The following is a 14,960-nucleotide window of genomic DNA, read 5'->3' as shown; positions in this document are numbered from 1 at the left end:
TGCTTTGGGGTTAATACCTGTGTGAGTCAGAGCTTTATCAGGAAACAGATGGCACACATAGGACAATTCAAGAAAGGTTTATTTCAAAAAGGACCAAGTATCAAGAAGTGGCAGAGTATAGGAGAACCATAAGGAAACACTCGGAACCTCTGAGTTGTGCAAAACCCCTCACCTAGCAGTGGACCCACAGACCTGCTCCTTCCTAACAGAAGGGATATAAGATGTCATGTCCAAGGCTGGGTTATAAAAGAGTGAGACTCCCACTACCAACCCCCTTTCTTACTCTTCTTCCTTGCTCACTCTGTCAAAACGAGCTGCCATGTTGTGAGCTGTCCCGTGGAGAAATACATGCAGCAAGAAACTGACAGTGGAGGGACGGAGGAATGGAGGCCATCGCCCCACAGCACTCGAGGAACTGAACCCACCCAGCAACCACAGGAGTGAGCTTGAAGTGAGCCTCGCCCCAGGTGAGCCTTCAGATGAAACTGCAATCCCAGCCAATGTCTTGACTGTCGTCTTTTGAGAGACACTGACCCAGAGGACCCACCTTAGATTAATGACCCATGGAAACTGTGACATAATAAACATCATGGTAAAGCCAATTAACCCCATTACATTTTGGGGTAATTGATTATACAGCAATGGAAGACTATACAAACTGGAGCTACCCAGATGCCCAAAAAGATGAGGAGAGGAAAAGGGTATCAGGATCCAGAGGAGAACAGTCTGCCCTGGGAGGAACAACGACCTTCAGTAAAGCGCCACAGGTAATGCAAAACTCTAGAGGGAGCCAGGGGAAGAAATATCTGGCTTTGCTCTTCTTCCTTCCTTTCATCTCTCCCCAGGCTTCTACTGAGCAAATCTGATTCAAAGCCAGAGATGCCAGGATCCCTGCAGATGTAGTCTACCTCCTGGGGCAGAGAGCAGTATGGAGGGGGTAGAACATGGGCATGCAGGCACAAAAGGAAGATTCCCGCATGATGTCCTAAATCTTCGGCATGATGTATAAGGTCCTTTGTGATCCAGTCCTAATCTCCCCAGCTAGCTTTATTTCTCAGCCCCCATCACATCAACCTAGCTCCAAGAGAACAGCCACTTGAAGTTCCCAGAACTCAGTTTATAACATCACAACTCTGTCCCTTTCCATGTGGTAGTCATTATGCCTCCTACGCTCTTTCTCCCCTTCTCTGCCAGGTTAATTCCTATTCATCTTTCATGAATTAAGGCAGATGCCAAATCCCCTGGGCTGTCTTCTATGACATCATCATCCTCTCTCTCTCTTTTTTGTTTTACTGTTTATTTTTGAAAGAGAGAGACAGAGCGTGAGCAGGGGAGGGGCAGAGAGAGGGAGACAGAACCTGAAGCAGGCTCCAGGCTCTGAGCAGTCAGCACAGAGCCTAAGGCAGGACTCAAACTCACTGTGAGAACTGTGAGATCATGACCTGAGTCAAAGTCAGATGCTTGACCAACTGAGCCACCCAGGCGCCCCCATCCTCTCTCTTGATATGAATTTCATGACCCTTCTACCTCCTTCATCATCCCTCGGCTCACCTCTAACCGATGGCCTCTTGCGATTGTCTGGTTACCCATCTCTGCTCCATTAGCCCACGGGTTTTTTTCAGGGCACAGACCTTATCTTGCATTCCTAGCACCTAACGGTGTCTGGCACACAAATGATACTCGATACATATTTGCTGATTAGATGGTTTCTAGTCCTTACTGTGCCTTGGTCACCAGAATCTGTAGGTTCCCTGACTCTCGGCTGCGCTGGCCACCACAACTGCCTTCTGGGAATTCCAAAACAGTGTCCTATTCCCAGAGTGCTCATCAGGCTTGCCTCTTCCAAGCTAAATGTTTTCCCCTTCTTGCTGCATCCCACTGCCTGTGTAACTAAAATAGGACCACATTTACTTTTTGGAAATGTGCCTAAAGCAGCTTCTGCCCAGGGCTTCCAGGGTCCTAGAACATTAGGGGAAGTGAACTTGGAGTATCAGGTCAACACAAAGGCAAGACCCAAATTCCAGCAGAAAAGGAGTAAATCAGTAGAAACTAACAAGTGAAGGAAGCTAGCAATGACAGACAAGCACACTGGCGTTTTCTTCTTTCTCTAAAACTTCTAATTCATCCGTAACGCTATATATTACTGACAATATCCAGTGCTGCTAACATTGTTCCTTCTGTCTGTCTAACATACAATCAGTACTGCCAAATGATAATTATACAAATGTCTTAAATGTTACTAGCAAGCCAAAGAAACAGGTCACCACCAAGAAGATACTTTAACTGTTGAATGTTAAATCATCGCAACTAGAATTTTTCTTCTGATGCCTAACGACATTAGGTTTTATCCCCGTCCAATTTCAGTTACATAGGACTGTTTGAAATATTTCTAGAAAAGTTCTAAAGACCCTTACACGTGTCTACAGTCTCACAACATTGTTTTGACAGCAGAGAAGTGAATTAATCGATGATTAAAAACTTACAGAATGAACCTTTTAAATCATTGCAGAAAAGTATGTTTACAATATTTAGTCCAATCCCCTCACTTTACAGAAGAGGAAACGAAGCCAAAGTAATATTTTATTTATTATGTTGGTGGGTTGGTAGGCACACAGGGTTCATTTTATCATGTTTCTTTCTACTTCATGCGGACACTGAACGTATTCTTTTTGTGTAAGGAGTATTTTGTGGTTGGGAAGGAAGGAGGGAAAAAAGTAGAGAAGAGGAAGTCAAAATGAGAAACAGAGCTGGGAAAATGAAGTTCCCCATCCAGAGAACCAAAGCAGTACGTGTAGGAGCTAGGGCCAGATACCCAGAGCTCTCTGCTCCCTGCTTGGCATCTTCCATCACACCATCCCATCTCCTGACCCAAGTCTGGGTCAAGTTAAGCTACAATTTTCTCCGTCCAACTACAATCTAATTGCTCAGAGTTCTACCAAATCAAATCACCAGTCCAGTTGGAAATTTCTCAAGAGACATTATTAACACCACTCAGAGAACTAAACAAAATCAGAAAGCAACCTACTTGTACTCAAAAGAATTCTGGGTTTAAAAAAGAAAGTAAACATTTTCAAAAATCTTTAACCAAGAAGCAAGAGCACCAGCAAGTAGAATGAAGCTTTCTCATTACAAATGTTCAAAGTCAACCCAAGTCAAATCTCTGAGACTAAGCATGAAAAGCAAAGATCCGCCGCACGGTACTCTCACTTATTTAACTTATCCAGTGTCTGCTGAACCCCAACAATGTGGCAATGGTAGTTTGTGGTTGATAATATGGTGGTGGAAGGGACGCCAAGGGGGGGCAGTCAGGCCACCTGGACCCAATCATGGCTTCATTGGGAAATTGCTGAGTAACTTCATGCAAGTTATACACCTTCTCCATACTTTACTTTGCTCCTCTGAGGAGGTTACTAAAATCCCTTACATGTAACTCCATGACAGAAGCCTGGTTCTTCTACATCTGAGAGATCTATAAATAATTATACAATCAAAAACCCACTTCAAAACATTAACTTTCCCATTACGGTGCTACGTGTACTCTACCTGGACATTGTAAAACATACTAAATAAGTGCTTCGAACCCAGATTCTCCTGAGAAAGAGTTTAAAACTCAGGTTCCCAAGACCCAGCTCAGACATATGAAACAAAAATGCCTTGGGGAAGGAGGGAGGGAGGGAGGATCTCTTGAGGATCAATATTGTTATAAAACACACCTAAATGATCTGACATCCAGCCAGTTTCAAATATCATCCCTATGTTGGGCAATTCAATGACCCAGGATCTTTTGGATCCAAGAATATTAAAAAAAAAAGGTTAACAGGGTCTGGGTGCCTTAATGAATAATTAAGGTTTTCTTTTAAATAGATTTTTAATGTGACCAATACATTTTTCATATACACCTCCAATCCAAAATGTGAATGTGAAGGATGGAAAAACTAAATGAGAAAGTCTGTTCAACTCAATAAATAAATCATGCCTTGGGAAAGTACAACTTCTCAGAGTTAATGACACAGAAAACATGAAAAGAAAATGAAGAGTATTCTGAAGGTGTAGGCCTGAGAAACCCACCCATCATTACTCATATGTCAGAAGGTTACCACCCTAAATGGCATTTAAAAGTCACAACGTTATGGACATAATCATCCCACTTATGACTCGGAAGTTCACCCAAAAGCTCCCATTTCTCTAGATTTGGCTTTTTAAATGTCAGCATGTGAATCAACACAACACAATGCAAGCAAAAACGTCACACTAAAAACATCTGACATGAGAAAGAAACAACCAGAGAAAGACATAAAGGAAAGTACTATTTGCATAATTTTTAATGTAAATTTTTGTTGTGGACCTCTAAGAAAAGGCTTGGTCTTAGAGCTTACAACTTGAAAAAAAAAACATTATAAAAGAGGACTTCCATAGTACGTACATGTCTTAAATTGACCTTGGCTGCAAGGTTTAATCTTTACTGACACCTTGAGGATAGTGTCCTACAATATTGGTTGTATTGGTTGTAGCCAATGGCTGGTCTATAGCACTGCGAGTAGAGAACTAGGTAAATACCCCATGACTGAAACGTAACCATGGCTCAAATTAGTCAAATTAACTAGGTTTAAATGATTCCAGGTCCTAGACCCATACCAAGCAATGCCTTCTTTCTTCCTAATAGATTGAACAGACGTAATATCCCTTTTATAGCAATTAACTGTTATGGCAAATCACATGAACACATAAATATCCCACATGCAAATTTGTCAAAAGGAAGCAAGATATGTTTCCAGTATACAAACCAAGAGGCTAGTCGTCATATCTTTGAAGAACTATGGTAATTGACAGCTTTGTATCTAAATTAAACCAAGAGTCCCCTGCTACCACCTAAAAAGTAAAAATCAAGTTTGCACAAACCTGTAGGAAGTTTTCCTTTCAACATAATCCCAAATATTCTAGTAGAAAGGTGTTTGCATTGCATGACCTTTACATTTCTCACCAACCTTTAATAACCCATTAGTTTACAATCTCCTGAATAATACAAAAATATCTGTATTGTTTTCCTGGGTCTTAAAAAGGCAACTCACTGTATGAGCATACTTAAGTCAACGTATTAATAGTACCAATATTTAAACATCTTATAATTTATCTCCTTTCTCCAAATGATACTGTTTTTATAAGACCCTAAAGAAAAAAAAAGATTTCATTAAGTTCCTCATTTACTTTATCTAAATGAATCTTCACAATAACCCCATGAGGTACTGTCCTTCCTCCCCCCCACCTTTTATTTTTCTTTTTAAAAATGAAGAAACTGAGGCTCACAGAATTAATAACTAACTCAAGGTCACATCACTAGGAAGTGGTAGCATCGCAATAATTTTAACCTAGGTCTGATTCCAAAGCTCATGTTCCTATGATCTTGGCTTAGGGTCTCCCTGGCGTGGGGTGGGTTAAGACGGTAATGAGGAATACACATCTTTGTATTATTCTGTATGCCTCACCAATTTCTTAGCCGTGTGCATCTCTTTTTTCTTTATTACACCTTAATAGGCTTCTCTGTTAGAGATGCGTTAGCTAAGCATTCTCTTACAAAGCAAAGGATGAAGGAATTTGATACCCAAAGCGAGGTTAGTTTTGAGTTCTATTTTTATAAGGAAAGAGAAAAGTTCACCACATTGATCATCCAGGAATATCTAGTTCAACCTTGCCCATATGATTAGCAGAGATCAAACACACAGTCTTGCAGAATACACAGAACCCAGCAGACAACTCAAATATTTAGTGAAGTGATTGAACCTTAACTAATTTTCCTTATTAATAATGTAATCTAGTTAGATCAAATTTTCCCACACATGCGAGCATTAAACGTGTATTAATAAGCAGTTATTCCCTCAAATTCAACATGTGCACGAATAAAACTTATGTGCCATATCTCCTTCCTTGAAAACATCCTTCCAAATGTCCCTATTTGAATTAATAGCATCAGTGTCTTGCCAGTGTAACCCAAAGTGGCTATGTAACAGCCATCTTTGATTCTCTATTCCCTCCTAATTCTATATCCATTCAGTTTCCAAGACATTTTTAATTTAGACTCTTTAATTCCTTTGCTCAGTCCCACTCAATTCTGAGGGGCATTTCCCCTGCTAAATTAGTATCCTCCTTCTTTCTCACAGATACAGAAATACCACCACCACCCCCTCCCCCATTAAGCCTCCAGTCTACCTTCACAACAATGTATCTGGCACAGTGGGGCAAGACTCATAATCCCAAAGGGAAATGTTGATTTTGCAACTCCCGGCACAAAAGTTGTTCATGATTAAATTGTCTGTGATTCAACATTCTAAAATCTGGCTCCATCCAAACTGTCTTCCCAAAATCTTACCTCCATTACTCCATGTAACTCACCTATGCCCAAGCTCACGAGCTCTGGTTGCTGTTCACTTTCTCCAGCCCTTTGCCTTTGCTCAATGCATCTCGCCACTGGAATGTTGTTCTTTCCACTTTCCACATAAAGCAGTCCTACCCATCCTTTAAAATGTGAATTCAAAGACCACTCCACCAGTCCACACCTGGCCTCTGAGCCTGGAAGTAATCACTCCCTCCTCTGATTTCATATAATACTGTATTTGCACTTCTCTTTTGGAAATTAACACTTAGACTATTACAGACTCTGCATTTGTGTACAACTCTTGTCTTCACCAACCACAGACATCTAATTCATGCTTACCTCTGTATCTCCCACGGCATCTAGACCAGATCTTATACATACTATGGGTTCAAAAACAATCAGTTGATAAATGTTACACAAAGGCCTTGACACTGAAGGAGAATACGTCTCCATCTGCACTGCTTAGGCAATCTCTGCGTTTAAAGAAAACCAAAGCGGGGGAGCCTGCCTGGCTCAGTCTGTAGAGCATGCGACTCTTTATCTCAGGGTTGTACGTGCAAGCCCCACGTTGGGTGGAGAGATTACTTAAAAACAAAATCTTTAAAGAAAATCAAATCGTATTTTTCAAGTGTTCAATATCAAGTATGACAAAACCTAACTTCTTTGAATTTTAGAATTGGAAAATCAGAGGACATGAGAAGAAAATGATATTCATTTATCAGTTTAAGCAGAAAACATTTGTCAAGCTGTCAACCATCAGTCAACCCTACACGGAACACAAACACATACACAAGCAGCACCCCCAGCATTCAATAAGAGGCCTTACTTTGCGGTAGACTATCATGTTTGGAGAACTGTCCTCTGGGTCAGCAATCCCCACTGCTCTTTGATCCCCAGATCCCTGAGCCATCCCGGATGTCTTCACTCACACTGCAAAAATAAATGAATAGACCGTTAAGACATGAAAAAATTAAACAAAGAAAGTCCTGCCATGCAAAGAAGTATCTTTTGGCAGGTGATATGAAAATAAAACATGATAAATTTCTCATTTTTCCGCATTAATTTAAGCAGTATCTTAAAAAAATATCTAGGGGATAACTGGGGTCTTGATCCACGTACATTCTTCTAATCCCAAAGCAACATGTTCTTTATTTTCAGCCCAGAATCATGTACCCTAGAGGTGAGCTTATGCCGTCTTAAATAATCTCCTGAGGACAGATGAAGCCAATCATTGTGATGTTGATTTTGTCTTACCAAAGCTTGCTTCTTGATTAATTCTATGCACTCAAATCTGAATATTTTACTAGGGAAACGCAAATCAAAACCACAAGGAAAAACCACTTCATACCCACTAGGACGGTCATACTAAAAGAGAAAAACCTCAAATAACAAATGTGGCAAAGGATGTGGGGAAATCTGAACACTTGTCCCTTGTTGATAGGAATGTAAAATGGTTCAGTTGCTATGAAAAAACAGTTCGGTGGTTCCTCAAAAGTTAAACATAGAATTACCGTGTAACTTGAAAATTCAACTATACCCCCAAAGAACTGAAAACAAGTATTCCAACAAATATTTGAACACAGATGTTCCCAGTAGCACTATTCACAATAGCCAAAAAATGGAAACAGCTCGGTGTCCATCAATCGATGGATAAACCAGATATCGTCTCTCCCTACAATGGAATAAAGTTCATCCGTAAAAAGCAATAAAGGGCTGATACATGCTACAACACAGATTGGTCTTGAAAACATTATGCCTAGTGAAAGAAGCCAAACACAAAGGTCACTGCAATGGACTGGACGTTTATGTCCCAACAAAATCCATATGTTGAAATCCTAACCCCTGGCTTGATGGTATTAGGAGGTAGAGCCTTTGGGAGCTGATTAGTGCCCTTATAAAAAAGACGCCCAGAGAGCTCCCTCCCACCATATAAGGACACGGCAAGAATAAAGTCATCCATGAACCAGGAAACAGACTCTCACCACACACCAAATCTTTTGAAGCCTTGATCTCCAGAACTGTGAGAAATAAATTTCTGTTGTTTATAAGCCGGCCAATCTAGGATATTCTGTCATAGCAGCCTGAACAGATGAAGGCAGTCACACATTGTAGGATTCCATTTACGTTAAATACCTAGAATAGGTAAATCTATCGAGACAGGAAGCAGACAGGTAGTTTCCAACAGCCAGGCAGAGGATGGAATGGGGCCACTGCTTAATGGACTTGGGATCCCCTCTGAGATAACGAAACATTTCGGAACTAGATAAAGGCGATGGATGCAGACCATTGTGAATGTATTAAATGCTACTGAAATGTATGCTTCAAAGTCATTAATTTTAGGTTGTGTGAATTTTACCTCAATTAAGTAGAATGAATATTTTTTAATTTGACCTTTTTAAAAAGCCTCAAAATATAACAGTGACAACATATGGAATTTTTGGGTAAAGAAGTTCAGTTCTTGGTATCACACTATATTTGCTGTGTGACTTCGCACAAGTTAAATAACCTATTGGGTTCTCTTTGTTAACTTCCTTTTAAAACAAAATGTTGAATGCCTGCTGTGTACCCAGAACCACACCAAGGCAGCTCTCTCTACACTGCTCTCGTCAGTAAAATGTGAATTCTACTGAGTATTCACAGGTAAGGGTCTAAGAAACTGAGTGTAAAGGTATCATATAAAGCCATAAAAGTCCTATACAAATGTTATCTCTAAGCTAAGAGCCTGCCTGGGTTATTTGCACAAAATTCATAGGCTTTTCATCAAAGAAACTTTTACAAATACCACACTTGACAGAAAAGGCCATTTCAATTTAAAATAAAAGCTCAGGAAATATTTTATTATAAAATAAGTTGGTACCAAAGGTCATTCCATAAAAACAAATTTGGGCAGAAGATGGGGAAGAGATAGGAATTTGTCATTTGTGCTAAGAATTTAAATGCCCAAAGTATACCGTTTGAATGTTGCGTGCTTTCTTCGTCATTTGTGAATTAAGATGCATTTTAAAAGTCAGATTACATGAAGAGATAAAGAACGTGCTCTTACCTCTATGTACTGTAATATCAGGGTTTCTGTGAATATAGTGTTACATGGAAAAGCTAATTATTAATTCCAATCAGTGGCTTTTAAAGTTAAATGAATAACACACTGTTTTATTTTTAATGAACAGCTACTTATTTGCCTACTCCTTTGCCTCAATACAGAATACGACAGAACATGAAAAACAAAAACTGAGTCCATTTATGTATGCTCATTTATCTATGCAACAGAGGCATTTTGGGTCTCTGGCTTTATTTTTAAATGAACACTTGACTTTAATGACCATATTATCTCTCACCATAATAATGACCATATTACCTCCCTTGTTGTTATAACAACAAGGTTGGGAATGACCTAAAAACAATCCTGTTAGCCCTGCCTTCGCCTCTTCCTGGCCAATTCCCCCAAAACACACACACACACACACACACACACGCACGCACGCACAGAAACATTTCTAGTGTTATAATAGGCTGATGGTCCAGGACTAGGACTTTAGACTACCAAGTGCAGGCAGACAAGTCTCCCTATTAGGAATTTCAGTGAATCTAGTACATAGTAGAAAAACTTCTATTTTTGGTTCCTCTGGCAGCTCAATGTCATTCAACTTTTCTGTGTCTAGAAAGAATCATTGCTAAAATAACGATATAACCACTTTCAAGCCCATGCGTCAACAGATGTTAGACAAATGGGATGCAAAACCTACACAGGTAAGGATGTTCTAATTACATTCATTGACTAGGAAGCTAGGGCTCGTGACATTAAAGGGCTAGATTCTCATTCATTACAATATGTGAAATATTTATTAGTTTTTTTAAGTTTAATTATTTATTTTTTGAGAGAGAGAATGAGACAGCATGAGCAGGGGAGGGGCAGAGAGAAGAGGAAGGGAGAGAATCCCAAGCAGGCTCCGTACTGTCGGCACAGAGCCCGACATGGGGCTAGAACCCACAAACCATGAGATCATCACCTGAGCTGAAATCAAGCAGACACTTAACCAACTGAGCCACCTAAGCACCCCTAAAATATTTATTTTTAAATGAAATATGATAGAAATGAAATAGGAATAGTTTAAATTTCATGGTAGTGAAAACCAAAAACTTCATCTTATTTATGCTACATGTATATATGCACACAGTAAATAATTCAGGGCCTTTTATTTTAATATTTAAAGAACGTGAATGTTTTTCAGTACAAAACTACATTTCACAAAACTACAAAACTACACAAAACTACATTTCAGTAGAAAGAAACACAAAACTACATTTCAGTAGAAAGGAAACACATTGGGGCGCCTGGGTGGCGCAGTCGGTTAAGCGTCCGACTTCAGCCAGGTCACAATCTCGCAGTCCGTGAGTTCGGGCCCCGCGTCGGGCTCTGGGCTGATGGCTCGGAGCCTGGAGCCTGTTTCCGATTCTGTGTCTCCCTCTCTCTGCACCTCCCCCGTTCATGCTCTGTCTGTCTCTCTCTGTCCCAAAAATAAATAAAAAACGTTGGAAAAAAAAAAAAAAAAAAAAAGAAAGGAAACACATTAATGATATTCTTTTCCTAAAATGGCTTACAGCTAACCAAGGGAGAAGCTAAAAACGTGTTCAGGGCTTGAGTTTTGAAAACTCCGAGAAGAGACAGACAGGTAGCACAGTGGTTACAAGCTGGAGTCTGTTATCAGACAGATCCACATCCAAAATTAGTTTGCACCACTTCCAAGCAGTGTGATCTGGAACAAGTTACTTCACCTCTCTGTGCCTGTGTTTCCTTACCTGTCACTATAGTCCCAGAATAGCGGAAAGCCTTCTGAACTGGGTGGCCTGGGTCTCCTACCTTGTGTGCAATTGACTAGCTGTCAGAACCAGGTCAAGTCACAACTTCCCCGGATCCCAAGTGGACAATATCTATAAAACCCCACATCTCCAGTGTTCCTTCCAGCTCTGCCCTGGAACCTCAAAACTTTCCTTCAAATGCTCATCAGAATGTTCCGTACCACCTCTCTTTATCCTAGCCCATGTCCTCCATTTATGGCATCACTCATGCTGAGCTTGTCAAGGAATCACCAAACTGCTGGAGTGAAGCATCCTCTCCCAGACTCAGCATCCCCAACCTTGAAGCGATTTCTGTAATACCACCACCCACCACCAGGGGCAGTGGGACTCAACATCTCTTCTTGGAACAACCGCCCTGAGCATCCACTCGCAAGGTGGGCTGGAGATATGAAGATATGGTAGGCCCTGGAGATATAAAGATAAATCAGACACAGATGATCTCATTAAAGTGTTGAGAGTCCAGGAAGAGTGACAGACATGTCCACAGAAACAGGACGTCGTAATGTGTGGGTATTTGGCTATGCCGGCGCAGGGCAGAAGCTGGCAACTGAGATGACAGCGAAGGAGTCTGGGGGAACAGGAGTCTGGGAGAAGCAGAAGAGGCCATTCCAGCCTAGGGGACAACACAGGCATCAAGCATGGCCACGTGAAGCCCCAGAAGCTGTAGACACCCAAAAGAAAAAAAAGAAAAACCATGAGGACTGATCTGATCTCAAGGAGATTAAATGGGACAAACGTGGAGTGAGAAATAACAGGGCTTTGCACCTCTCTTCGTGTACTTGTTTATCAGGAATCTCCTCTACTAAAGCCAGTTCTGCTTGGGCAGAGTCTTTGTTGGTGGGGTTCATCCTGCACCTAGAACAAGGTGTGGCACACCTCGTAGGTACTCAGATATTTTTGAATGAATGATGGAATTGATAAGATTCTACCAAGATGCAGCACACTTCTTCTGGAATACCCATCCAGATAACAAGCCACTGAAACTGCCCCACAAAGAAGGCTCTTTCTTGACAAAGACCTACGGACAGAATCACACTTTTCCCCAGAATTTATTGATATGGGCCAGCCCTGAACTCAGGAATCCACTTTTGGAATCCATGAGCAATTTAGATAAGAAGGAACATGTGGGAGGATGGAAAGTATAGTGAGGAGACACCTTGTCAATAACAGAACAATTGAGTATCTATGACTCAAACTGATTAGTAAATCTTCTGCAAGTCGGGACTGCAATTTACTCCAAACTTCTATTTCAGTTATAGCTTGCAGTTACAACAAATGCCAGCTGTTTTCCTTTGTAATGCCAGCCTCTCTGGAGCAGCCAAGACTAGGGTCCAGCAGATAACAATGCTGAGCCCAGCAGGTAGAAAGACCTCCATGATGTGGAAAAGGAAGTGGCTTTGAAGTCAGACAGGAAATAGCATCTCAGCTCTGGCCACACCAAGACTGCCTTGGCAATTGAGTACCTCCCCCCACCTTCCCCCACCTTCCAGCTCTTCACCTGGAAGGTGAGAGTCCTCTACTTTGCAGAGTTGCTTTTGAAGAGGAAATCAAATAGGGCATGCAAATTCCCTAGCACGGAATGAACGCAGCAACTGACCAGCAGTCTGGTTTCCAGCCACTATTTGGCCAAGTGAAATTCCCAGGCCATCAGCATCAGAATCATTGGAGAAACGCTTCCCCCACCTCAGGGATTCTGAGATGGAGCCATCAGCTATTTAACAAGCTTCTCGGGTGATCCTGACATACACCTAAGAGGCAGACCACTGCAGTGATACTCCAATGCCACCGAGATCACTGTCACATGAAGCTAAAATCCTTAAACATCCTGCCTGCCCTTCTTTGTGTCTAGCCCTCAAAACCCTATTCAGGGAAATATCTTGCAAGAGAGGTAATCAAAGCCTGACTGTAACAGTCTGAATATCTGTGCTACCAAATAAGAATTTCTGTTGATGTTATTTCCTCTCCTCCTATTGTATCAACCTCACACTGTTTGCTTCGGCCCATTAAAACCCAATGGATTTTTTTTTCTGACATCAGCAATGTTAAGCACTTTGGGGAGAAAAAAAATTTACAAGAAGTGTGCTAGCTCAGTAGTACAAGCTTGTTTATATAGCTCTAATCTGACTGAGAGGGCAGGAACCTCCAGGGGGGAGAAGAAAGAACAACGGTTCTGAAGAACAAATACTTCTTTCTGTTATACTGGTCTGCCAACGTGACACTTCCTATACAGACGAACTCAAAGTCTAGCTGCTCAGTGACAGAGCGAGAGACGCCAAAGATCTTAAAGCAAGATGCGAGAGCTCAATCCTTAGGGGCCAATTTTGGTGGCAATGCCGGGCACCCAGGATATAATCGCTTGGTCATCTCAGGACTTTGGTTAGCATTTGGTGGTTCCCGAAAGCTGGTCCAAGGAATTGAACCAGACCAGCAGCCTCAGAAGCACCTGGGCTTGACTCTAAAGATCCATGTTCCTGGGTCCCAGGTGTCAGAAATTCTGATCTGGTGGGCCTACGGTGGCCCCTGGAGATTTATCATTTAAACGGTCCCCAGGTGATGTGAAAGCCCAGTCAGGTCTGGAAACCACTGCCCTAGATTCCATGGAGCCTGCCTTCTCTTCACCTAACCCCTTCACCCCATCCCATGCTGCCTACTGTCTGGGCAGCCACGTGGAGGTGGGGCTCCTTCAGACTCCCTTGTATTTAGGAAGAGACTGCACTGAAAAGAGCAAGGGTCCTGGAGTCAAAGAACAGGCTCCCAATCCTGGCCATGCCACTTAGTGCTATGTGGCCACAAACAACTTAGTGCTATGCTTACTTAGCCTCTCTGAGCCTTGGTCTCCTCATCTATAAAATGGAGTAAATGCTGATCACCGGTATCAGGGGTTCTCAGCCTTGTCTGCTCCTTAGAATCACCCGAGCAATGCGCCACAGCAACTCTTAACAGGTGGCTGTTATTATCCCCACTCTGCAGATGAGAAAACTGAGGCCCAAAGTTGCCAAAAGTAAAATAGCTTGTCAACCAAGAAACTAAAATCCAAACCCAGGTCCGATTCCAGTGCCCACACTTTCCGACGTGGTCTCCAGTGACATCACCTATAGAAAGAATTTAAGACACAATTTTGTGAATATACGAAATTTAAGTATATATTTAAATATAAAGTAGTTAGCACCTATATATCGCATAGGAAGTACCTAGTAGTAGGCACTTCTGGTACATAGTTCAACTGGTACTTAGTAGGTCCTCAACTGATTTGTGGTTCCTACCTTCTACTTCCTAGTGCATCAGTGAAGCTGACTTCCCCCTACCAACCCAACCTTAAGACATACAAAATAAATATAATCCTCTTTAAGTTGCCACAGCTGCCTTACAGCCTAAACAAATTTTTGTTCAAGCTGCTTATAAAGATAAATATTTTCGCATTCCTTACATTAAGCAAAAGTCCCAAAAAATTAAGCTGGGAGGGAGAAGCAGAAAGTTTTTCATATAACAGGACGTGCTTGGCCTTGTGATGTGGCTCACGGTCCTATTGCTGCAATCACTGCTCAAAGTTCAGGTCCACCCAGGCATCCTCTCTCACCAGGGCTCTGGCCCCCACACTGCTCTGGACACCCCCAGACCCTGCCAACTCCCCATCCACCCTCCCTGCCTTTCTAACTCTTTTTCTATAAACAGTATGCCCACTATGTCCTTCTACCTTGTCTTTGAACTTTGACCTTCAGTGACCTTCACGGAA

General features: G+C 41.7%; 1 protein-coding gene across 15 annotated transcripts in view; it reads right to left on the bottom strand.

Moving 5' to 3' along the window:
* RGS6 (regulator of G protein signaling 6) overlaps positions 1 to 14,960 on the bottom strand; it is a 606,508-nt gene that overhangs the window by 543,833 nt on the left and 47,715 nt on the right. For all 15 annotated transcript variants that reach the window (XM_058739537.1, XM_058739533.1, XM_058739538.1 and 12 more), the window contains one exon: positions 7,197 to 7,300. In XM_058739537.1, the coding sequence (XP_058595520.1) occupies positions 7,197 to 7,280 (84 nt within the window). In that variant the 5' untranslated portion in view covers positions 7,281 to 7,300. Of the gene's footprint in view, positions 1 to 7,196; positions 7,301 to 14,960 lie in introns of those variants that run through there.

The sequence above is a fragment of the Neofelis nebulosa genome, chromosome 7, assembly GCF_028018385.1.
Source record: "Neofelis nebulosa isolate mNeoNeb1 chromosome 7, mNeoNeb1.pri, whole genome shotgun sequence".
In the NCBI taxonomy this organism is placed as follows: Eukaryota; Metazoa; Chordata; class Mammalia; order Carnivora; family Felidae; genus Neofelis; species Neofelis nebulosa.
Note: the sequence above shows the minus strand (reverse complement) of the source record. Positions and strands in the feature narration are given on the sequence as shown.